Source organism: Berghia stephanieae, chromosome 10 (assembly GCF_034508935.2).
Source record: "Berghia stephanieae isolate SIO BIC M18660-M18661 chromosome 10, UCSD_Bste_1.3, whole genome shotgun sequence".
NCBI lineage: Eukaryota > Metazoa > Mollusca > Gastropoda > Nudibranchia > Aeolidiidae > Berghia > Berghia stephanieae.
In genome coordinates this window covers 35874038-35901514 of record NC_088369.1, presented here as the reverse complement: position 1 = coordinate 35901514, position 27477 = coordinate 35874038, and the positions used below count along the sequence as shown (strand labels likewise).

At 37.2% G+C, this 27477-nt stretch overlaps 1 protein-coding gene across 1 annotated transcript; it reads right to left on the bottom strand.

Moving 5' to 3' along the window:
* Positions 1-1534: 1534 nt before the first annotated feature.
* On the bottom strand, positions 1535-27477 carry LOC144981056 (uncharacterized). The gene is made up of 16 exons (XM_078929151.1): positions 27301-27477; positions 23320-23414; positions 22952-23044; positions 22385-22513; positions 21484-21560; positions 20342-20424; positions 16023-18658; positions 14838-15270; positions 14213-14289; positions 13179-13283; positions 11442-11521; positions 11013-11064; positions 10007-10412; positions 8860-9052; positions 7934-8088; positions 1535-7471 (listed from the first exon to the last, which is right to left on the bottom strand). Exons 1-16 carry the CDS (start codon positions 27446-27448, stop codon positions 1659-1661), a joined length of 10575 nt encoding a protein of 3524 aa, XP_078785277.1. The 5' UTR covers positions 27449-27477; the 3' UTR covers positions 1535-1658.

Below are 27477 nucleotides of genomic sequence, written 5' to 3'. Positions count from 1 at the left end.
GTACTTTATAATACGTTTATTGTTTTTAAACGAGTTATTAATTTTTGTGAGTACCCTCACTTGAGTTTAAAAAATGATATATTTAAGTTGTATTAGCACCTTAACATAGGAAAATAGTACAAGTACATACTTTTGTACTTTATGTTACTCTTACACTTAGTTATTCTTTTTATTCTACTTAAAGTGGCGATTAATAATTTTATCTTTAACAATTGCACTATGGAAAGGAAAACTAATACCTAAGTAAAGGGAAAACAATTTGACAAGATGAAAAAAAAATTTAAAAATTCTATCATGTTTTCACAAATTCACTGACATATTTGGAGGGGGAAAAAATGACTAACTCCACAGGACAAAGGGTCATCAATGACAATTTCTTACAATAATATTAATCCTATTGCCTATTACACAACAATCGACCATCAGCAAAAACAATTTAAACCACAATTCTATATGTATACATGGCAGGTCTGTAGTCATAGTGAGGACAATAAGTAGAACAGCAACTTTCTAAGTTCCAGTATAATAATAATAGTCATGCATCACTCCTCATTACAAGAATATCAACCAATTGCTTTAAAATGCCTCGGGATGTAAGTCAATTTTTTCGTATAGTTGTAGTTGATCATTACAAACTTCAATGAAACGGTGGACTTTTATACTTTTGTCATTTTTGGATTACTACTACTACTACAATGTCTTTACATCACTAGCCAGCATCTTCCCAAATTTAATTTAGTTTTAGATTATGTTTTTTTTTTTTAACTTTCAATTATTATAACGCAGAACAATTTCACCCCAAAAAAAATTTCTTTAAACTTTTAACGCAGTGATCCATGGACTTACTTCCCGAACATTGCACACCCCTGCATTTGTAAATATGGAAGGGATTAATAAATAAACACACAAATCATTTCACATCAAAGTCCATTTTCAAAATGTCATACAGTTCATACAGTGAAGATTTCTTTACTTGTTTTTTTTTTTTGCCTAGTATTATATATATATATATATATATATATATATATATATATATATATATATATATATATATATATATATATATATATATATATATATATATATGTAAATATATCTATTTTAAGCCCCATGAGGAAAGTTCCGATCCTTGTATGTGTAGTCAGGGGAACATAGGTGTCTTCATATTATAGACAATAAACTTTTATCCTGTGAAACAAACATCATCATGCTATCGTATAATGTTGAAACCGTAAATTTTCCATATGAATTCAACTAAATAGACCATCTTCCCGAAGACAAGGTTTGTTTGGAGTAAATTCTCTGATCCATCTAAACAAAGGCAAATCACATCATAATGTATAATATAAAAGAATGCCGACATTATTAATAAGCCCTTTATTTTGTTTAGGTTTAAACCATTGGACAAAACTTCGATTTCAAACCATTTTGGAAACTTGGAGTTATATTCAGTGTACAGTTTCAATGCTCCTTCCTATTCAACATTAAAGTTCTCCATCTCTATCATAAGTGTAATTATTATATTATAAACATATTCGCTTCCTTGTCAAAATGTTCAATTCAACACTAACAGCATTTCCATGTATGCTATTAAAAATTTGAATAAATATAGTTTTTTTATATTGATATAATCAAGATGCCAGGTTCGAAAACCAGTCCTATGATGAGGAGCCTGTTTGTTGTTTACAAAACTCATCACTGGCCACGTAACTGGCTACATCGGACGGTGAATCAACCGTTCCTTCCTTAGATTTCTCAACCGTATCACCACCATCACCATCTCCCCCATTTCCTTTCTTTGATTGTAAGAGGCTGTCAATCATGAAGCCGCCCCTTCCTCTACCAGCTCCATTACTACCACTTCCTGGCCCTTTTCCACGCTGGGCTACTGACGTGCTTGAAATGACCGGAGTGGTGGTAGAGGCTGTGGTGGTGTCAGGACTGCTGGAACCATCTTGCTTCGAAGTTTTAGCCCGTTTAGCTTTTGGGGCTGATGAGCCTCCATCACCAACATCATCATCATCATCACGATTTTTATCATTTTGGTCTTTTGCATTCATTGGATGATGTTGCTGTGCTAATGGCTGCTGCTGACTGCTGCTATCAGGGACCAGAGGTGTGCCGTTTCTTTGAGGAATGCCAACATTATCTTTGGAGAGGGATGGAGGTGGAGGAAGACCCTCCATCTCAGCTGCAAACCCACCTGCTGGAGGGGGAGTCATTGATTGAGATTCCATGTCGGGGCCCATAAAGGAAGGATGGCCCATGTAGTTGTATGGACCTGGGTGAGGACCTCTATTCATATGGTGTGGATAAGGGGGCATTTGGCCCATTGGATATTGAGGTGGGCCGTAAAGATGCGGACCTCCCTGGCCACTGCCCCCGTGTTGATTATCTGGGAGGTGGGGCTGTGGTGGATGATGACCCATCATATATGGAGCTGAAGGTCCCATCATACCAGGTGGTGGGGGGTGCTGGGGCCCGTACGGTGGTATCATATTGTAAGGAGACCCCATTTGAGCCATTGGGTGATGAGGAGGAGGATGATGATGAAAAGGCCCTGAAGGTGGCATCCCTGGGCCACCTGGCCATGTAGGATTTGGGCTTCGCATCTGAGGTTGTGGTGGCACAGCTGTACTTGAAACTGAAGAAATGGGTGACGATGATGGTAATGAAGACGAAAATTCAACTGAAGAAGGTAGAGATGATGATGATAGTGACGATGATGATGATGATGCTGATGTTGATGTAGAAGAGATTGGCTGTGTTTTTGGTGTATTTTCAGAAATTTCAGTCGGTGCATCATTTGGAGATGTTGCTGAGGACCTCTGTTCTTCCTTGGTCGAAACAGATTCAACAGCAGCAGGTGGAGTAGAGTCACATGCTGTAGAGGATGTTGGAGCTGCAGTGGTGGTCGTAACAGCTGGTGAGGATGAAGATGACGCTACTGAAGATGAAGTTGGTGGTGGTGGTGAAGATGAGGAAGATTTCAAAGAGGGAGAAGACTCTTGAGATTGTTCAGACTTGTTTTCTTCTTCTTTTTTACATTTTTCAGACTCTGTTTTCTCATCACTACTTTTTTCTTCCCCTTCTTTTTTCATTTTCACTTCCATTTCTTTGCAAGGAGCAGCAGGGGTGGAGGTGGTTGTAGTAGAAATAGAAGTAGTGTCAATAGTTTTAGTCACATCATTTGAACTGCTTGTTGCAATGTCTGTGGTAGAAGGTTTGGACTGTGAAGTAGAATCTGTTGATTCTCGAGGATTTTCTAAAGGAACAGCAGATTTAACTTCTTGTTTATCCTTATCTGCTGTGTTACTAATTGGTGTTGTTGTTGCTGGAGGTGTTGGTGTTTTATGCTGGGAATGAGGTGGCCGATCATGTGAGAATGAGTTAGGATTCCCTGCATCATTGAAATTGACTGGGGGGTGAGAATGGGGAGGAGGATATGGATTTGGATAGCTCCCACTGTGTGGATGAGGTGTGGGCATTGGAGGTCTGAACCGTGGATCGTATGGAGCCATGTGAGGTGGTGGACCTGGAGGACCAGTGGAACGAGGGCCCCAGTTTGTGTGTGGAGGCATTCCTGGATGAGGAGGTCCTCCGTATAAATGAGGAGGATAGGGATGGTGTCCGTAGTACTGATGTGGACCTGGACCGTAGTAAGGAGGCATGTGAGGGTTAGGAGGTGGACCTCCACCTTGGCCACTGTGGGCCATGGCCGGAGGCAGACCTTGCTGTTGTTGATGTTGGTGCTGGTGGTGGTGGTGATGTGGAGGGATGGTAGTTGATGCTGATGAAGATACCGATTGTGCATTTGTTAATTCTGTCAAGGTCTTAGTGGTGGTAATGTCAGCCGATGTTGTTACTGAGGATGACGATGATTGTTGTGAAGGTTGTGGTGAAGATGTTTTTGTTGGCTGGTCAGACTCCTTTGAAGTTGGTTGAGGTGCTGGCACGGTTGAAGACTTGACATTTTCATCGTGAGCTTCCTCCTTAACAGATTTGGAGCCAGCAACAGCACTATTGTTTGATTTGATGGAGGCAACATCATCAGAAGTCAAGTTTGATTCTGGGTCTGATTTGGGCTGTTTTTCTTCTTCTTTTTGTTGATCTGATTCCTGTTTTACTTTATCAACCTGTTGCACTGGCTGCCCAGAAGATATTGAAGATGAAGAATCTTGTTTGTGTTGTTGTTGTTGTTGTTGTTGTTGTTGCTGAAGATACTTAGGGGGCCTCCCTGGTCCTCTGTGTTGATTTGTGACGGTTGTTGTTGCACAAGTGGTCTGTGGCATATTGTAATTGAATTGACCAGAGGGTGACGTTGATGATGGTGTCGGGTACTGTGGTCGTTGCATGTGGTGCTGGTAATGAGGATGAGGGTGATGTAGAGGAGGTCGGCCTCTAGGAGATGGAACAATGTTAGTAGGAAGTGGCATGTTGGTACTTCCACTTACAGTTCCTGGCACTATTGTTGGATCTGAGGACGATGGCAATGTAGTTGATGAGGAGGAGGAGGTCGAACTCACAGTTGAAAGTGGTGGCTGTGGAGCTTGATGAAGATGCTGAGGTTGGTGTTGTCCTTGATGTTGTGAACCAGGAGGGTGTTGCTGTGGATGGGCTCCGTATGGATGGTTAGGATGAGGCATTGCACCTGGACCTGCAGGACCCATATGTGGGGGATGGTTTGGCCCACCCGGGCCTCCCATGTAGGGCATTCTGTAGTAAGGATGACCAGGTGGGAAGTATCCACCGTGGGGGTGGTGCTGGTACGGTAGAGGAGCTTGTTGATGGTGAGGCTGATCAGGCAGATGTGATTGTTTCTGACTGTTGTTAAGGTCTTCTTTCTCTCCTCCACCCGAACCTTTTCCAGCTTTGCCAGCCTTACCTCCTCCTGCTCCTGCTTTAGACTTCTTCCCACCTTTGCCTGTTGTCTTTTCCGCTTTCAACATTCCCGCTGAGCGATCATTGTTGTCATCCCCTTTCCTTTCTTCAAATGAATCACTCTTCTTCAAATTTTCAATTTTCACCTGTCCCTGTAAATCCTGCCGTGGTGGTGGAGATTGTAATTTAGCTTTTCCACCATCACCACTACCAGCACTGTCACCAGACGGCGACTGCATACCTCCAGCGACAGAGGAAGGCGGACTGCTAAGATTCCTGGCCATCTGGCCCATACTGGTCAGAGGATTGGTGCCACTTGTAGGTGGTGGTGGGCCATGAGGGTGATGAGATGGTGGTGGTGGTCTCATACCAGGAGGCATGTTGTAAGGTGGTTGCCCCATGACATGAGGTGGTGGGTGTCCGTGCATGGAGTAGTGCGGAGGGTACTGCTGTGGTGGCATATTATGAGATTGTGAAGAGGCATAAGGCATTCTGCCCCCAGGTCCACCTGCAGGACCACCCATGTATTGTCCTTGTGGAAAACGGGGATCACCCCAAGGCTGCTGCGGGTGGGGTGGTTGGTTGGGAGTATCATGCGGAGGACCTCTTGGAGGAAATGAAGCTGGATTCATTGGTGGTCGAGTTGGATGTGGGCCCTGAGGGTGACCTGGTGGCGGTATCTGTCCAGGTTCTAGATTTTGGTGTTGTGGTGGCACAGGGGGGCCTTGGGGTCCTCCAGCCATCCCTTGATTCATGTGAGGACCAGGCGGACCACCATTGTATCCTGGGTAAGGTCCTGGCCCAGCTGAGGGAGGTGCTGAACTGTCTGAACCTGGTTTGGATGGGGGTAGGCCGCCTGAAGGCCCATTGAAATTGGGGGGTACTTGGTTCATTGGCTGATGGGAGGTAGATACCCCAGTATTTACATGCGGGTGTTGCATTGGACCCATTTCTGGTCTCTGAGGTGGTACAGGTCCACCTGGCATAGGGTAAGGATGAGATGTATGATGGTGTGGACGAAGCTGTTGCCGAAGTGGCATTCCTGGCGGTGGTGGTCCACCACCCTGGTGCTGCATGTTGAACATATGAGGTGGATAGTGGTGGGGATGAGGTCCTGGTCCTCCTTGAAACTGAGGATGCGGGTGGGAATTAGGGAGAGGTGGCCCACCTGGGTAAGGAGGCATATTGTACATGTTACCATGGGGAGGCATATTGGGTTGTTGTGCCCCTTGTGGTAAGCTCTGCTGGTTGTTGTCAGGCAATGATGTTGGGGTGGGAGGTGGTATTGCTTCATTTGTTTCAGCTTTTACACCACTTGTCACAGCACTAGATTCATCTTCACTTTCCTCACCTCCAGAGGGAACGTCTAAGAAGTTTGGTATCTTTTTCTTCTTTCCAGCTTTCTTCATCTTTTTCTCTGGTGTTTCTGATGATATGTCTTCCTCTCCTTGTCCTTCTCTACTAACAGCTCGACCCCTTCGCCCAGAAACAGGACTCTTTAAAGCACAGGGAATCTTTGCTCTCTCATCAGCCATATCATTATCATTGTCACCACTTACACGACGCACTTTACCCGGAACAGGCTCGTCCCTGCCTGCAGTACCATCCTCCGCATTATCTGGGTTGTCATAATTATTTGACATAGCTGAAACCTCACCTCGTTTCTTTCCTTTATTTTCACCAGTTTGCTTTGGGCTAAAACCGGGACGCCGTCCTCTTCTTTTGGAAGCTGGCGGTGACACAGAGTTTTCAACAGCCTCGGGAACTGTTTGAGGGGTAAGCTCAGCAGTGGTGTTAGCAACGAGTGCAGGTTGAGTATTCTCAACATTCACAGTACCTTTGATTTCACTTGTATCAGTATTTTCCTCTACTGGCAAGCCTGCTTTCGAATCCACTTTCAAATCAGCCTTTTCCCTATCTTCTTTTTCTTCATCTTTCTGCAGGTTTTTAATTATCGATATAGTCTTTCCTTTACTCACGCCTCCACTTCCATTCTTCTTGCCCCTTTCGTCGCTTTCTTCATCATCATCATCATCAGAATACAAAACTTTTTTCTTCTTTCTGGATTTAGGGGCCCAGGTTTCGTCAGAGGAGTCGTCCTCGTCACTACTAGTTACAGTATCATCATCCGAATATTCTTTCTTCTTTTTAGGCTTTTTCTTTTTGCGTATAGGTGTTCTCTTTTTCTTTTTGCTTGCAGCCTTTTCTCCTTCACTCTCCCTTCTCTTATTAACGAGCTCGCTCAAAATTTTCCTTTTACGAGAGACAGAACTATCAGATAAACTCCCTTCTTCCTCTGTCTCATCATCATCATTTATCACATTCTTCTTCTTTCCTTTCTTGTTAGCTTTCTCCTCTTCTTTCTTCTTGCGTTGCTCTTTTTCTTTTTTCATCTTTCTTGCAAATTGCGAATCTTCTGAGCTGCAGTCAGTAAAACTGGCTTCCTCTTCATCTTCTGTCTCTTCTTCAGTTTCCTCTTCTTCAGTATCCAAGTCATCGTAATTAATTCTACCTCGTCGAGAATTACGAGTTGAACGACGCTTAGAAGCATTTTCATCACTGTCATAGTCCTCCTCATCACCTTCAACAACTGAGAACAAATTTAAAAAGAAAAAAATGTGAATTTGCCTAAATTCAAGTTTGCTATCTCTTATATTAGTAAGATAGAAAATACACAAAAAATAAGTATTTGTATACAACAGCAAACAATTCTACCACCACTGTCCCATATAAGTAGTAAAGATACAAAGAGAAGACTGAAAAACAAACAGCAGATTGAAAATACTTATAGTGATACCAAAAAAACACGATTGGTAACCTATCGTTAAGAAAAATTTGCCAAATACATTTAGGTAAAACAAGAATCTGAGACCTTTTCACACTATCCATTCTTAAATTATCAAAATCAGGTGGCAAACTAGAAATCAGGAAAAATCAGGTCCACCCCTGATTTGTATTTGAAAAGGAAGTTTTTCTGCCCCACACAATCAAACTTTTCGGATCTAATTAAACTAAATAAAAATACAATTTGTCATCAATTAGTTAAACTTACCAAAGCTTTTCCTGTTTCGTCTGCCAGAAACGTTTCGTCTGCTAAACCAAGTCCTCTTTGGCTTCCAATCACCAGAGTCGGAGGAATTCAATTCCTCATCATCAACATCATCCTCTGAGCCTTCTTCCACTTCTGTAGCTTCACTGTCCTCCTCTCTGGAAAAAAAAAACAAAAAACAAATGTAAATATTCACAAGAAAAGGATTCACAATCATAAATTGTTTATTTTGTTTTTAGGAATTTAAAAAGCATTTTGAGGTGGAACCAGGGATATGGAAAATGTTGAGGAGCAAAAAGTCTTCAGATCAAGAATTTAGCTTGGTTTTAAAGTCTACAAACAAAACGTAAGATGGAAAAAAAGTGGTTCAATAAGAAATAAGAAAATATGAAAAATCCATCCATAAGGACACACGCAGTTACCATGACAAAAACATACATTAAAGAGCAGATAGAAAGAAAAGGAAAAAAAAATCTCTAACTACAAATGGAGAAAATCCATCTATAGCCAGGCCGGGAATAAATTGATAACAATTCTCTTAAATATTTCAGTTGTTGCATTGTGGATTTGAATGCAGATGATGTGAATTTTGTAATCAATCTGTTTTAACTGAACATCAAATTTAGAATAGACAGGTGCCATATTTCAAAGGTTTTTAGCACCAAACTATAAAACTATGAAATTAAAACAGTTAAGCAATGAGTACTTTACCATATGTTAATATGTAAATGTCAATGACTTTATCTTATTTCACAAGATTTTTCACAATGAACCACTCAGCCAACAAGAAGTCGACTATCTTTGTAAACGCAATCTGTCATATGCGAGGCGATCTGGGAAAAAAGGTGCGACGACGATGATGCTGATTGATGGTGGTGATACATGGATTTATCTAGTCTGCTGATACCAAGGAGCATAATAGCACTTACTCAGATAGTTTGAACTCTTCACTTTCATCCCCGCTCTCCTCTTCTTCGTCCGACTCCAACACAGTCAGCCTACGACGAGGCTTTCGTTTCACCACAGGAGGGGGCCCCTCCGTGCCATCACGCTTTCTGATTTTCTCTTCATCCTCATCTGAAGCCCCTAGTATATTGGACATGTCTTTACCTCTGCTCCGTCCTGTATGGAGTTCATCAATATATAATGTACAAGACAAAGGCAGCAACTGAAACCATTATTTCATCAGGAAAAAAAAATAATGGGTCGGGTGGGCATACTCAGAGCTGCCAACCCCATCTGATGAGAATGTGTACAATGGGACCTCAAAATGGGGGAGATTTCATAAAAAATGGGTACAATCCTGAAATCGACGGAAACTAACCATTGTGAAAGTAAGAGGAAGGTATACTTTCATAAAGTCACACCGCACAAGCTCAATTGCAGCAACAATGATGTTCCCAAGATTATAATCCAATCCTTTCAGAATTCTAACTCCCAGCATGAAGATCATAATTGGTCAAAAATTATATGAATATCCACGTGGTCACCAAGGTTTCTCAATAGACTAGTAATAATATGAAAACAGTAACACAACATCCATACACTGAAAATGGGTACAATCTTGGGGGAAATGCGTACAAGCGTACAATCGCTGAAAATGCGTACAATTCCGCAATTTTTGCAGTGGGTTGGCAGCTCTGCATACTCCTCTCAAAAGGATTTAATTGATGGCATAAGATGTCTTAAGAAAATAAATGGTACAAACTAGAAAAAAATACGATAAAAAAAAATAATTTAGTCACAAAGATCTTATCAGTGTTTTCATCTATTTTAAAAAATTGATCCCTTGTTGTCCATAAAAAAAGTAAATGAGAAAATTCCGAGAAAAGATTTCAACTTCTATATGTACATTGATTTGGCTATGAATTATTATTATTTTTTTTTTTCACTTAAAATTGATATTTATATTGTAAAGTGCCCAGAGCTTGTGTTTTACACGAGAATGAGCGCTATATAAATGTGCATTATTATTATTATTATCATTATATGTAATTCAAAATAGCAACCATTGGCTTTATCCCATTTTTCAAGACATTATAATAATTGTTAAAAAGAAATGCAATTTTCACTCACCAGGAGGTTTTTCTTTCCGCACTGGTGGATCATCGTCAATAGCATTGCTAATCAACTCATCAAATTCCTTGAATTGATAGCTGACAGCACCTCGTGTACGACAAGTTCGTTTGGCAAAAACTTCATTGTCAGAGCCAACTGCCCTTGATGCCTTTTTGCGTTTGTGCTTCAACTGGCGGGACCGTCTCTGCGCCTGCCTCATGGCCAGTCTCTCGGAACGGAATTTGTGCTGTGGTACCTCTGGATCAGATTCATATGTGGAAGACCCAGACCCAGACCCTGATCCTCCACTTTGTTCTACTTCCCCGTCTTCCTCTTCACCATCCTTGGTTCCATTTTCTTCGACTTTCACTTTTTCTGACTTAAACTTTTGACCATATTTATCAGAAACTGCAACAGGCCTTTCCTAAATTATAAAGAGAATACAAATATTGTTAATTCTAAATATTTTGAAACAAATTTCACATACAAATACCTTCCATGTACATGTTGCTTCAATTCTGCAACTTATTTCAATATTTACACGAATTACAATCAGATTTCTCTCAAGCTTTTGATTTTTGCCTTTTGTGTTTGTTCATTTTATTGATTGTGACAATCCTTTTCAGCTTTTGCTATCTAAAATGTAAATAACATATAGTAAACTTAAAACTATATAAAAAATATAAATTCCTTGAAAAGAGTTTTGTTCGATGGAAATTATTAGGGAGGTGGAAGAATTAATCTTAATTTACTTTCTCACATTGATTAAGTCAAAACTGTTACCAGTTTTGGGGGGCAGCGTGACTCAGCGGTCTGGTCTTTGCTTCGTACCCGCTGCTCTGTGTGACCTTGAGCAAGTCACCTCGCAATAGCTCAATTTGCGGTGCTCCAACTAACGCCTGGGTTATTCCAGTCTTCCCTTGGAATAGACCCTAGAGATAAATTTCCCCTTTGGGATGAATAAAGGGATTTTTTTTTTTTTTTAAATTAAGTTACATATAGTAAATTGACAAGTTGTACATACCCCATGAAGAATGTTGTTGATACTGATTCCAACGTAGGCCAGCCGCTCTTGCCTAAAGTTGTTGAAAGGGGAAAGAAAGAAAAAAGGAATAAAAATTAGGGATAACCCGCAATTCTAAAACATGGCTTTATACACACAGGAGAGAGAGAGAGAGAGCGAGAGAGAGAGAGAGAGAGAGAGAGAGAGAGAGAGAGAGAGAGAGAGAGAGAGAGAGAGAGAGAGAGAGAGAGAGAGAGAGAGAGAGGGAGAGAGGGAGGGAGGGGGGAGAGAGAGAGAGAGAGAGAGAGAGAGAGAGAGAGAGGGAGAGAGGGAGGGGGGAGGGGGAGAGAGAGAGAGAGAGAGAGAGAGAGAGAGAGAGAGAGAGAGAGAGAGAGAGAGAGAGAGAGAGAGAGAGAGAGAGAGAGAGAGAGAGAGAGAGAGAGCACCAACCTTTTGAAAAGCCTGGATTTCTTTTTCAAGGCAACATCAAGGGATTGCAGACAGTCTAAAAGCTTCTCTACCAACTTACACTGTAAATGACAACAAAAACAAAAAGAGTATTACACGAATCATCTCCATATTTACAAAGAGAAAATTCTATCCTTTAAAAGAACCCCTTTAATCCAGATATTAGAAAACACGATCAAAATATTGATTTTGAGATTTTGGTGGAAAAATGATATTTTATTATCTTAGAAATAATATTATTGAAGTCCAACCTCAAAATATACTACTATAAAGGCACAAACAATATGGTCGAAAAGGGTATAGGTAGTAAGAAAAGTGTGAAAAACACGACTTCACAATATGTCATTTTTCTAGGGGTAATGGGATATTGTGTAAAAAATATTTCTCACAATTTTTTTTTCTTGTAGTTTTCTCTCTACTTTGACTGACACTGTTTCATACACACTTTTTTTCTGATGTAACATTCAAATCTAACAGGCCAGTAAATTATCTTTTCCAACATTTTGATGCAGAATTTTTTATTGAAACATCAGTTACCTCAACAGACATTAATAATAGTACAGGTGACATGTTGGTCACCCTATTACTGAGATGTCTCAACCACAAATAATCTAATAAAAATGTTGAGAGGGCAGCTGGTAATAAAGGAAGATCCGTTTCATTTCAAAAACATCCGTTTCATTTCTGAATTTATTATTCGCTTTTACTTTTTAAAATTTCTCAAGCTTTGTTCCTATGAACAAGTGTAAAATAGAAAGAAATAATGATGTTGGAAATTGCGTGTTGAAATCTGATACAAAGAAATGTACATTCTATTAAATAGAGTGTGAAGACATACGATGATAGAAAACATCGTAAATGTGTGTTGGACAACTGGCAGGACAGAAAGAGCCAACATGAGTGCACTGAATGAAACCATAAGAGTCAGTCACAGACGATAACCGCAAATAGGTTTACATATCACTGTCCCATATCACAGTCAATACCTCCCTCCCACCCTCACAATTTAAGACCATTTTTCTAGGCAAGATTTTTCATTTCTGGGCGGTCACTTGAATTCACTGCCTAAAAACTGACAGTGCCTGATATTTATGGGCAGCCTTCAACCTTGCGAACAAAAAATCTTTCTGCAAAAATCTGATTTTTAAGAAAAGAATGAGTGAACCCAAAATGGACAAGGATAATCCTTAAGACTTGTTTCTTTGAATAATCACTTTAAAATGCTTCAGAATTTAATAAACGTAGTTCATATTCACAGTAACCTTATGTATATTTCTTACAAATATGGCAATATCATCAATTTCGATCAATAATTTTGTTTTAAAAATCTGAACCAGTCGATATTTGGCTCACAAAAGATCTGTGAGTACAGACTAAATCATTAAAAGTGACAGGTCTGTATATAAATAACAATGTGAAATTTAATGTAAGCTTCAATTTAATTACGAAAACGGATGGGATGTACATTTCGGGTTTCCCCTTTATCAACAAACAGGATGAATGAAACACTACAGATGAATGAGATGATGTGGTAGTGGCGTTGATAAGATGAACAAACAAAACGTAGATGGGCAGGAAATTTCCATCCCATCCGTTTTCGTAATTAAATTGAAGCTGACAGTCAATTTCACATTGTTATTTATTTCTTCGAGCTTCGAGTAGCAACATTTACATTACCTAGGCCTGTATATGGACAAGAAGACGTGATATAGAACTTACATGTTCACAAGGAGGGCAGAACCAATCTCCATCTGGAATCAACATGAGTGGTGGCCTCAGGCATGCTGTGTGATAACCAGCATCGCATTGGTCACATAGCAAAATCTGTACAGAAATGTAAATGAATATCATATATTCAAAATATATATTTATATAAATAAATACAAATTTGAAAAAAAAAATTTTTTTAATAAAGGAAAAATAAAAATGATTATGAGACGAAAAATGATTTCAGAAGAGAACAAAAGTGTGACATCAAAAAACTGGTTCCAATCTCATTGGATGTGTAAAACCATTCTTCTGGGGGACTGGATACATGCCTTGTGTAATTGATCTTCTGGTTTAGGAGTGATGGCATTTTTTTATCTTGTCTAAATACAATAAAGATTATCCACCCTCCTCTTTAACGTCCTGTGTAATCCTAAAATATGCCTATAATACACCCTGCTACTAAAATAGTTATGCCACCTTATGATTCAATATACAACTTATAATTCATTAATAGTCCTGCTGGTTACATAACTTCCAAGGATTTTGGAACCGGAATAGTAGACGGTGTGACGTCACAACTTTAATAGCATATTGAGAATCAAACCATAATATATTTTGAAAAAATAAATACATAAAAAATGATATTCATATTTTCCTCGAAGCATCTTTAAGTCTTTCTGTAGAGAAAGAATAAGATTGCCTTTAATTATATGCATTACTTCAAAATACTTCAATTATGTTATCAAATTACAGACTAAAAAAAAAAAAAAGATGATTGAAAAGTCTGGACAAATAGTCCCAAGTTTTTAAAGCAAATTAAATCCCAATCCAATATTAAATCGATTTTTTTGAAAAAAAAAAAAAAAAAGAAAAAAAGAAAAAAAAAAGGTTGATAAGTAAAGTACAGAAAATGACACAACATTTCAAATATCCATAGAAGAAGAAAATTACAATGCTAATTTTGTAATAAAACAATGGTCCATGCCAAAATTCAAAATGTTTTAATTAGCCAACATTTAATGTTTCAGTAAATTCTTATTTACCATTTCTGGATGGTTATATTTGCCACACTTGACACAGGGTGTATCATCATTAATGACCTCTTCATTTTCCTCCTTGACTGTGTAAAAAAAAAAAAAATGGGATTCAGAACATCAATTTACAAATGCAGACATAGAAATGAGCGATACAAAAAACTGGCGAAATTTTTCCAACAAATTGAAGACATGAGTTTAAAATGAATGAGTGCAGTATAAGAGAGGAAATTCATAATAGACATATTTATTGAAGTGTTATTACTTAACTCTCTCCTTACCAATCATTTTCAGTATTTTCCCAAAATGGCAGACTACCCAGCAGAAACATTGATTTTTAAACTCAAACTATCTCTCTACAAAACAACTTTATGTTCTTATTAATTAAACAAAGATCATTGTGATGTACAAAATAAATCTGAATAAAAAAATGTATATTATGTCGTAACAAGTGTGACGATTTTGCTGTAAGTGGTAAGGAGAGGGTAAAGGTGCTTTGGTGTAGAAGTAAATGACATGCCAAATGAGCAAGTCATTCATATAAGTAAAAGTGACTTTAAAAAAACAAACAATGCTCAAAAAGTAGGATATACAGAGGATAATGGCACTTTCAAAAAGCCAAGATGTATCTTACTTGTTCGGGCTGCTTGACGTTGAAAATTTCTTCCTTTGGGAAAAAACTCTTCGTCTCCAGACTCTTCCTCAGGAGTAAATGAATCATGAAGAAAATCCTCATCTTGAAATCGGTCTTCCTCGTTGTCAAGATCATCGTCTTCTGTGGGATCCGACTCTTTCTCTGGGGTATCAGGGGTGGGAGGTCGCCTTGACCTAAGTTCTCTAACTCTGGCACTGCGCCGACATGTGGCTGAATCTTCAGCAACTGAGGTTGCCGATTTAGATTGCTGTTTTTTACTATTGGGAGTATTTTTTCCTGCTGCTTTTCCCCCTCTTCGCCCACCTCTAGGGGATGACGTTGCATTGCTATTTTGGATTTGAGGTCTTCCTTTCTTAGCAGGTGTCACTTCCTCCTCAGACAATGCTTCACTGCTGGAATCTGGTTTCTTTTTCTGTCCGAATAATAAATTATGAAATAGTAAAATACATCGAAAATGTCCCAATATTTGGAGAGAAAAAAAAACAATATGAGGATGACTTTTAGATTTCTCACATCTCAAACTACAAGTATCCCAATGTAAATCTATCCTCATAAATCAAAGAGAGAAAAAAAACGAGTTCTCCACATTCCTTGGTATGGAAATTTCTTAGTGTAAGTCATTTAAATTTTTGAATAAAAAAAGAAATAAAAATACAAATTACAATTTGCAAAAGAATCCAAAATGAAAGATCAAAATCAAATTAAAATTCTTTTAAAATTAGTTTGTAAATCTAGTCCAGCTTTTTAGAAATGTTTTCATGAACCGTGATCATTTGACCAAAAGCATGACATAAATTGAATTTAAACAAATTAACATCACTTACCACTTCAGTTCTGTTCTGATTCCAACTCATTTCATACTGGTATGTCATAGTTATGCATGTGAATGATTTATATTAAATTTTAGCCAAATTAAAAATCATTCTTTAAATCTTATCTTTTTGCAAGAGTTTTCATTTCCCCAAGGTAAAATACATATGGGGAAATGATAAGGGGATAGAGCGTTCATTGAATTACATAATTATAAGCCAAATATGATAAAATCATAACTATGACGACAAGCCTAGTTCTGACACAGCCTCAATTTTCTAATTGTTTTAAATGACACAACTACCAAAACGATGACATGCTCAACATTAGTTCCATTACATAACAAATACTCACCAAAGGCCTCTTGCCATTAGTTTGGTCAGAAGTTTCCTCTTCCACATCTTCTTCTGCTTTGTCTTCTGGCTTTTCTTTCGCTACTCCTGATTTTGATCCACCCCTGCCACCGCCTCCTCTTCCTCTTCGACCCCTTCCCCTGCCTCTCCCTCTAACTGGAGCACTTCTTTGAGGTGCTAATGGTTCACTACTGTCATCACTCTCAGAATCTTTCTTGGCCACTCTAGAGGCCAAGCCCCTGGCCGCTGCATTCCTCCCACCTCTTGTTTTTGTAACTTTTGCAATCTGCCTGGCTTTCTTACCGTCTGGCTGTTCATCTTGAACTATTTCATCACTATCAGGTTCTGGTGCACCACGTTTTAATTTTCTTATCTTGGATTGTTTTTGAGGATCTTCAGCTCCATCGTCATCATCATCATCTTTGGATGGGGATTTAACAGTATTTTCATTATTCAGCTCCTCAGACTTTTCTGCTTCCTTACTAGCTTCTGATTTATCTTCTTTCTTCTCTGTAGAACATGACTTTATTTCATCACTTTTATCACTGCTCAGGGACTTATTCTCATCGGCCTTTTCTGAACTATCTTCATTTTTATCGGTTATAGTTTCTACAATTTCAGCTTCTTTTTCACTTACATCTTGGGACTGGGACTTGCTTTCATCTTTTTCAGTTGAAGCCATTTCCTTTTTCTCTGACTCTCCTTTCGCTTCTGAAACTTCTTTGTCTTCTTTTGGCATATCATCCTCCTTTTCATCTTTTGAAATCGAATCTTTGCTTTCTTTTGATTCTGAAACTTCTTTGGATAAATTTGGTATTGAAGCTTTTTCGTCATCAGGAATAGCATTTTCTTCAGCACCTTTGCTCATTGACTTGTCTTTGTCTTCTGGTGTCACATCTTCTTTGCTTTCTTCAAGTGCAGATTTTTTGCTGTCCTCACCAGCACACTGATCTTGGTCTTCTTTGGTGTCGAGTTGTTTCACATTGCCTACTTCTGGTGTTTCTGTGTTCTCCTCAGATGCAGATGACTCTTTACCAACACATTGCACAATCTTTTCATCTCCTTCTTTTGTTTCTTTATCATTCTCAGCTGTAGTATTTTCATTAGTCTCATTTGTTGGAGTTGACTTGATAACATCAGCAGACTCACTCTCCTTATCAACTTTATGTTCCAATATAACACTTTCTGACTTTGTTTTGCATTTCATCTTGGACTCTTCTTTTTCTACGCAATCTTTTGTGGTCCCATCATCTTTATCCTCGCTGACCTTCTTGCTTAATTCAGATTCTTCTACATCATCCGTTGTGCCTTCAACAATCTTCTCCTTTTCACCATCTTCTTGACTAGCTTCAACATTTTGCGATTTGACATCAGTTTTTTCCTCAACATCTTTTGGTGATGACTCTTTGGGCTGCTCTAATTCACCAGTTTTTAATTGCAAATTCTCATCTTTTTTATTTTTGGCATCCAAGGAAGGAGATGTAGTCAACTCTTTACTGTTTTCTTTACTTTCAGTTGCCTGATCTGATTTTTTATCATTCTGATCGCTTTCTTTCACAAATGAGCTGGACACTTGGGATGGTGACTTAGAATTTTCAGTGCATTCTTCAGATGCTTCTAAACTAATAACATTATCACCATCATTGTCATCAAAATCATTTACTTGTTCTTCATCTTCTAAATCTTCACTTGGCTTTACTAATTTCTCTTCCTTTAGATCTCCAGCTGGCTTTGGTGATGAATCATTTATTTTTTCATCAATTCTATTTACATTTGTAGAAGATGACAATGAAGATGATGTTTGTGAAAGAGCTTTCTCTTTGGATTGCTCAGATGAACCAAGTTTGTCAGGATCCTTGACAATTTCGCAATTTTCTGAAATATCTTTTTCCGTTTCAGACTCTTCACTTTTCTCTTTTACACTACTTTTAAGAGATTGCTTATCGTCCTCACAATTATTTTCTTCCCCTGCCTTTCTTTCTTTTTTATTTAAATTAATTTCATCTTTTGTGTCCTCTGATAACTCAGATTGAACTTTGTTATCCATCGGCTTTTGGGCATCAGATGTTGCACTTGGAGAGGGTATACTGACATTACTATCAACTTCCTTTTCACTCTTGTCTGGGTCCATAGCACAATCTGAGGTTTTCTTAGTTGGTTTCTCCTGATCAGACATTTCTTCTACGTCTTTAGAGCATTGTTTTTTTCCATTGGTTTCCTCCGAAATACTCTCACTCTGCTCTTTCTCTGTCTTTGAATTGATTTCATCCTCACACATTTTTTGTGATGATTCGTCATCATTACCAGACATTTCTTTATTTTTGATTTCACTGGAGATTCCTTCTTGCTTGTCTTTTCCACTCACATCTTTTCCCTCGATTTCTTTTGAATTTACTTCAATTTTTAACTTCTTGGAATCTGTCCCACAAGCATCAGCATTTTCACGTTTTGTGCTGCAGATTTCAACTTTCGTTTCTTCACTTGTGTTGTCAATCTTGTCTGCACGCTCGTCCTTTAAGATGACATCAGGCTCCTGTTTTATTTCGCCGTTGACTTTTATGACATCTTTGTTTTCATTGTTTACGGTTTTTACATCTTCTGGTACAGGACTTCCCTCTTTGCTGCTTTGTGATTCAGCTGTGAATGACAAAATAGGGAGCTGACATGTTATAACTCAACACACTCATGTAAGAGAAAAAAACAACAAACCAAACTAGGCAACCTGGGGTAGATTAAGAAGGTATATATTAGCTTCTGCAAACAATGAGCAAAATAACTGTCATCTCCAATAAGAACCATGTCTTATCAAATAAATAAAACATGATATAAGAACACTAGACAGATGAGGATGAAGATGAGAAGAAGTTGCATCTTAATCTTAGAAATATCAAACATTAGTATGACCAGGTGGAAATCTGGAAAATAGATCAAGGCACATAAGGTCAAAGGAAAATTGATAGAGTAAGGTGTTCCAATTCGGACACCCAAACTGGCTCTCTCAGCTCAATGACTTTAATGGATACATGCCAAGAGTAATTGTGAAAATAACTGTTACATGAGTTGCAAACACCATTAAGTTAAGCAAAAAATTTAGGTATAATATATAATACTTGTCCCTTATCAGACTTTACTTGTGTGTCTGGCCATAATTTATGGGACCTAGTCACTTGTCCCAATTCGGACACCCAATGTCCCAATACAGAGCTAAGATGGATGTCAAGTGAGCTTATCTTCACGATTAGGGTGGATTGATTTGATAATAATTACTTATAAAGCCAGTTAAACAAAATGGGAAAGGATCAATGATTACACAAAAATATTGATTAGACAATCTAAATAATCTATGATGTCATAATTTTTTCTCTTTGTAAAAGTGTACTGTATGGGGCACTGTACAATGAGAGGAGACTTCTCTCTTAATAATAATTCAAATTAATTGTTTGCACAGAAAACCAATATTTTGTTACGAAGAACCTTCAAATTAATTAGTAAAACCTTTTAGAATTAAAATTTAAAACAAATAAACAACAACAAATTAAAAAAATTACGTTTGAAGTACAACATCTGGGTGTCTGAATTGGAACAAATGGTGGCAAACGTTTTTAAGATCCATTTTCATATAAATCGAGAATAAAGACATAAATACACTTAGTTTTTGGTTCTAAATGATGATTGATTGACTTCACAAATTTAAATACAAACTGAGAAAAATCCTTTTCAATTGTGCAAATGACTGTAAGATATTTTGAATTCTGGAAAAGCGATGGGAGAAACTCGTACCTGATCTTCTGAGCAAGACGTGGATTTTAAGAAACAGTTCATTTAATTAGATGAAATAGAAAAGGATTAAAATTGGTTTAAATTTATCATGCATTTTTCCTGGCTGTGTTAAATCAGAAACCAGCTCTACGTCATAATTCTTATTAAATTTAGGCATTGATATAGATGGTGAATATGATGGGGTGTCCGAATTGGAACACCCTATCCTTTATAAATCATAGCAATGGTACAAAATCAGTAGTAATCATACTTTCAGCGGGATAATTCAAAAGGACATCTAAGAGGACAGTACATTATAACATTTTAAAAATGGAATATTTCATGCAAAATAATGTTTTAAAGTCGCAGTGATTTTTGCTCTATGACTATTTTCTACCTGATTTGCCTGTCATTAGAAAATATATAGAGCTCTATAATAATTTTTTTTTAAAATAATAACAGGAAACACCACCCTATGATTCAGTCCAATATCAATAATGTTAATTATCAGATAATACCCAAAAAAAAAAATAAAAAATAAAAAATAATTCAAAAACATACTGCTTGTCTTGTCCTCTTCCTTGACATCTGTACTACCACCCTGTTGTAATAACTGTACCAAGCCTGCAAGCTGTTCTCTATCACTGAAAAATAAAGAGTAACAGAAAATTACCAACTATTTTTTTTTCTTCTCCCCAATTTAATTAGAGGTAAAATAATAACAAAACACAGTTGGGATTGAAAATCTGATCTATATAAAAACAAAAAAAGGTAAGAGAATTATAATTTCTGTGTTTTATTCTTAATAACCTTAACCAAATCATGTCTATAAATAAGAGAGAAATGCAATACAATACTGAAGAATATTTAAACTCAAAATGTGGAATCTATCCAACTATAAAGCCAACCAATGAAGACCTGCCACAATAAATCTAAAATATATATAATTCCTTACAAAAATTTCAATTTCAAGGATAAAAAATGTATCAACTACAACAAAAACAAATAATACATTAAAAATTTTTTTTCAATTAACCTTGATTTGTATGAAATATGACCTCATAGGTTTAAATAATAAGTAGCATGCTTCAATTTGGTTTAATTTCCTTTACCGATAGAAATAACAATTCTTCCTTATAAAATCAGAATTTGGATTTTTAAAAACTCTGACTTTGGGAAAATTAGGCTCCAAAAAATCTATATTTATATTTATGTGATGATGTGTCAAACGGTCTTTTTTGTAAAATTCAATACAAATAGATATCAAGATAAATTAGCAGTGGAAGAATGTAGTTTTTATCAGATTCTCTTGGACAAATAATGAAAATGTTTCACAAACTGAGGAAACTATAATTCACAAACTGACCACTTTTCATAATAAAACCATATTTAAGTCTTTTTGAGTCAAAGGTCACCAAAATGACGGTTAGGCACAGTCTATTGTACCAATTAAATCTCCATCGCCACCTCTAACCCAACCATCATCATGTTAAAATGTTTTTCTGACAAATACATATCTCAAGGTGACGCGTTAATTTTGTCTCAATAATCTCAACAAAAAAATCCAAAACAAAAATAAAATTTTTAAAATATAAAAAAAATCATACAATTACACGATCGCAGAAAACTGGATTGTTTAATGGAATAGTGCTGCACGTCACTGAATTGTAAACCTACGAGTGACACAAAGTAGATGGACTCACCTGCAAACCAGCTGCCAAGTGTCTGCATCTTCATCATCTTGTTCTTCTTTATACACCAATAAATTCAAGTCTTTGTCCTATATTTTAAAGAGAATAACACTGACATGAAAGATTTCAAAATGCAATGAGCTTTTTTTGAGCTTTTATATAGCGCAATATCCACTAAACATGCTCAAAGCGCTTTACAAGGGGTCCCTGGCCAACAGCAACAATTAACATGTAGGATGGGACTTGAACACCTGTTAGGCGATACTATAATTTTTTCGGACAAAGACAATGTTGTTAACGGCCAGATATTAATTTTACACCTGAGTACGATGAGAGAATATGATTAAAGAGTCGTTTCCAAGGACTCAACTATGCGCCAATCGAGGCTCGAACCCAGGACTTTCTGATCAGAAAGCAAGTGGCATACCACAGGACCACATAGGCACAATGCAGATCAGATGCCTCGAGGGAAAAAAAAAAAGAAGAAAAAATGACCAGTAAGGGTCAAAAATAGAGGTGTGTTGGTGCAATACTTAACCAACCAGACCTGCTACTCCTCTATCATAAAAAAATGAGAATAAAAATCTTTAAAAATCAGAATTTTTGGTTTTAAAAAAACCCTGGATGGAATAAGTAAGATCACATATTTAACCAAAAGCAAACAAACAACAACAAAATCTTATAAAAATACAGGGAAATATAAACAAAAACAAACAAAAATAATAAAATTTAAAAATTGGAACACAAAGAAAAAAATGCGAAATTTGAAAGTTCCGATTAATTAGGAATAAAAGACAGGGTACTTATTAACATCATAATCACTCCATGCCTACCGCCATCATCTACCAACACCAATCTTTTTAAAAAATAAGTCACACCTCACCAGTGAGTGGAACAAGAAAATCAAACTTACTAAAAAATACCAGTAGGCTTGTCCCTCCTTGTCCCGACCAATGGGAAGGAATCGCATATTTTCTGCCATATTCTCATTGACTTTCTCTTTGAATTTGAGGTTGAAGTCAAATTGACATTCCAATAAATTCTGGAAGGGAGAAAAACAAACAAACATTGAATGAGTATAAAAACACTAAAAAAATATATTTGAAAAAAAGGAAAAGAAAAGCCTTTAACTTCAGTCTTTCTTGGTTACCGTATAAAGAGACAATCATTATACTTATACCCTCCTTGACCAACGAGCAGTGTTACATCTTATTCTACATCCGGCATAAAGTGCTTTGAAATAAACCGGTCTATCCAAAGGTTTCAAGACCAACAAGATTAAAAAGCAGAACTCTTTGGTAAGGACTTGAGCAACACAATTGTTGCCTCAATGGCAATAAACTACATGTACAATTGTAAAACAATTAAAATTAAAACGAAGCTAAATGCAGATGGATGAAATAAATCCAACAAAAATTGCCACAACTTTAATATTTTTTTAATTGAATTTCTTTTAACCCCAATGTGTTTATCCTCTTACCTTGAGAATCCGGAGCTTACATTTGAGATTGGCATGTTTGTATCCATAACTTTCGACTTCCCACGCATCAAACTCTGAGAAGTTGTAACAAAACTGCAAATATAAAATAATAAAATAATAATAACAATATTAATAATAATAATAATAATAATAATAATAATAATAATAATAATAATAATAATAATAACCCAGCATTTTAAGCTAAATTTTTGTCATTCAAAGCAAGCATTTAGATTTTGTGATATTTTTATTTTTAGCATTTCGACAAATGGGCATTAAGATGATAGATAACTAACTGTAATAAATTTAAATCCAGTCCCTTTAACTTCATTAAGCATGCAAAGTAGAATTGTAAATATTCTTCTCACCTTTATAATACTTTTTTCAAATCTGTCTGTTTGGACGTGGGTCCTTCCAATTCTCCTCAACAATCTCACATGTATGTCAATTAGAACTTTGGATACTGAGAGAGATAGAAAGGCACACATGAAATAAGTATTCAGTTTGAATCACATGGTGATGTCAAATCAAATTGTAAAAAAAGGAAGAAAATTTGACAATCAAACTTATGCTAAACCACTTAGTAGACTCAGTGGAATTATTTAACGGCTTCACTCTTTTTAAGTATTTGATGAGTTGGTAATTGTTAAAATGTCTCACAAGATTAATCCTGAAATCTACATCAAGAAATGGTAATAATACATTTAAGGCCACCATCAAGTTTTCATGAACTGGCTATAACTAGAACTTGTAGTCAAGCTGCTTAAATCCAATACCCAATAGCGGTAGAGAAATTATCTGTGGATTGGAGAAGCTCTTGCTTATCAAAATAAAAACAAAAAGATGCCATACAAGACAATCACAAATAGATTGTAAGATTTATCAAGGAAATCATTAAAGTAACTTTCTCATATGCACAAGCAAACTAAGTACATGCTTTAATCATTATTATATTGAGGTTTTCACGAAAGGGTGTGATAAAAGGAGATATTATTTTTGTGATTTTATGTCATGATGATTGACAGGTGGTCGATTCTGTCCAATATCATAAAGTGACAAGTTTGGCCAGTTCAGAAAGAGTGAAAACAACATATAATCAAAAAGGAAAACCGGACACATTGTCTTTACCAAAACAAAAATTTGTTGTTTGAATTAGACAGGACTTTTATAGCATTCTAACTCTCCTATTAAAAAAACTGGAGTGCTTATTTGCAGTAGTACTGCAAATAGTGTTTTAACAGCAAAATCAATATTTGCAGTAAATAGAAGCGCTCTCCAGACCTGAAAACCAGTTCTTTCCCCTCACTGAACACAACACTATCTTCTGTTCAAAATGGCGGTGTAATCGAATGGCTTGAACTTGAAGTTCAATGAGAGAGGTCCAGTGAGTGAGGTGTTGATGGATAATGGCACTGTATTTAGGTCAAGGGAAATTAACAAACTCTTGAGGCAATGGAATGTGTTACCATCGGGCAATGGTATAGTAGAGAGGAACCATCGGACAATACAGGCTGTGGCAGAGAGGGGACAAGTTTCTCCATTGGAGGCTGTGTTTTGGTACAATATGTCACCTAAAAATGGACAAAATGAAACGACAATACCACAATTCGCCTATACTCGGAGGCATCCTAATGTGGATCTGATACGAGATCATGAGAGGCCTACTGTTGTGAATCTGGGTGATGAAGTGTAGATAAAGTTCTGTCTGCACGATGCACTTCGCAATGGACAAAAGAAGTGGTTTCTGGAATCAATTCCAGTAACAATGTCGATGTAGATGGAATGCCTAGGCATGTGTTGGATCTCCGACCAGTGAGGAGGCATCAGATTAAATATTTCCCGATCCAACTGAATACGGTTACCCTGAACGAGATCGGAGGGTTCCTGCTTGGATGCAGACTATGTAATGTAGGTTGGTGGGTTGTGTAAATAAGCATGTGTGACATTCGTTTGAGTTCGTTGCTTGTTTTAGTTAGTAATTCTCCTTAAATTCTATAATGATCTTATAGACCTGCATGTGAGTCCTGACCAAATTGTCTGAACCTCTCGATAAGGTGACTACTGATTAAAACGGGATTTTAGCATAGAGCAAAGAGGGTTGGCCACTTGTGGTCAACATTAAACATACTGCATTGCCTTCAATTTTTATGAAATTGGATATAGACATAGACAAATGAATTTTCTAGATGCCTTCTTTTATTTTTTTGCTATCTAAATTTTGAAAAAGATTTCAAGTTTTAAAATGACATTAGTTTTATCAAATTATAATTTTTGATACAATATGTCAACATTGATTTCTAGCACATCAAAAGAAATCTTGATCTCTGCCCTTTAAAATGATACCAGAGCCGTTCATATACTGTGAAAAATAATGCAACCGCGATTATGTGAAATTGTGTTATTCAAATTTTAACCCAAAGTTGCACTTCACTTTCACTTGTCCAATGGCTAATCAGCACCTGTCTACCTACAGACTGGAATCAATTTGGGCTAGGATTGAGTGAGTTAGAAATCTTGTGAAGCTTGGAGAGAGAACGAGTCTGTTTCAGCAGTGAAAACAGCCGGCAACGGCAGAGTTGTTTTTCCATTTTTTTTCTCTTGTGTTACTCACTTTGACAATGCCTCGCCTCTTTATGAATGATTTTCCTTTGCCACCGTAATCGGACCCCCACAGTAGTTTTTAACCTGGAATAATTGATCTAAAGTGCAATAACCACCCAAATCATTAGACTTTAATCCACTGGCAAAAAAATACAAAATGCAGCACCCGGCTGTGCTGGCTTTCTCACGTATTCCGAAAGAAAATCATCGTTGCAGATTCGAACACCATTCTCAACTGACTTCAGATCCGATGAACGGTCAAAGAATTGTTCAGGCATGATAACAAAAAATAATGTAAAAGAGTAATAGATTAAATATACAACAACAAATCCAGAAAGTTGATTGATAGAGCGAATAAAATTGAAATGTAGCAACGTTCAATTGAACAAACAAAAGTTACTTGAATGGAATACCGAAAGTATGAAAACGAAAGTTAACGAACTGCGCATGCTCGATTATATCGACACACTACTCGTTTTTCAGACAGTGAAGAGTTGCGGTCAAATCGAAGACTAGCAAAGTTTCCCGATAATTGCCGAACGAGCATAACGAGGGCTTGAAAGTGCCGACAATATTGTCGGCAATCCGACGCCCATTCGTCGGCACTTGACTGCTCGCCGCCGGTCGAGTTGGGGATCGCCGACACTCCGACAATTGACGTCACTCGCAATCAGATTACTTTAGCAATAAAAAAATAAGTGATCCGGGAGATCGCAGCGACCGTGATTGTCGGAAAACCAACAATTGTTGGCACACATGCAGGTCTAATCTTAAGTTCAGAGGGACGTGTTGTGTTGTGGTGTTAAGCATGCACAGAGGTTTTTACCTGCGTAAAGGAAGTGGCAGCCTTGGTACCATTTGACACGAAACCGTTAGACATGAACGAAGGAATGTGGGTTTGAGCGAATAGGTGAATATAGAAATAAAGGAGAAAATCGGAAAGGGGCCTCTATCTACACCGAGAATGTGACCTACAATATTCATCAAGTGACCTGAGCTGTCTGAAATCATGATGTCCGCTTGAATATATGGCGCTATCATCAATAATTAAAGCGAGGTCCAGGTAAGAAAAGTACCTACATTTGGTATTGATGAATGAGAATTGAAATTTTAAATGTTTCAATCTTTCATTCGAGTTTGAAACTGAAACTAGATCGTGTTTAGTTTTGTTTTTATTACCTCAAACCAATCCAGGAAAATTTGCCCACCTCTCATACTTGATCATTCCTTCACATTCACATCACCGGCCTCACACTCACAATCACAACTTGTTTGTGACACAAAACAACAAGTTCAATAAATTCAGGATTGACTTTAACAGGACCATAATCTAGTCTAATTCTAATTCCAGATGAAAATCCAATATCTAAATATAGAAGAGTGTTTGAGCTTGTCCAAGGACACTTGTCTAGATTCTATGTCTGAATCTAAATGAAAACGTTTTCAGTTTCAGTTCAGTCTCATTCTCTTGTCTATCCCCACTCACTGACTCCACTACGCCCACCCTGAAGTGAGGCCTATGATCTCTGGCATCATTACTTAGCAGCAGCAGCAACCAATACCAGCATAACCGCAGAAATGTAATGTCTTGCGCACCTGCTTATTTAAACTTAAGCTCAGTAATGAATGATCACAATCTTTTGAGTTTGTGAGTGAGACAATGGTCAAACTCAAACAATGACAATGAAATGGTCAAATTTGTCAACGAAAAAAATGGCAAAAAAAAAAAGTAAAGAGTATAGAGTTACCGGTGTCTGATGTATCTTCGAGATATTTTTCTAGGTCCGAGTAAGACACTTGTGGTAGTCCAAGAATTTCACCATATTTATCCAAAAACGAACAAATGACAGCAAAATTTGGGTCTTTGTGACATTCGCTTTCTGCAACTGACGCCATGTTGCTTGCTGTCTGTTTATGCTAATAAT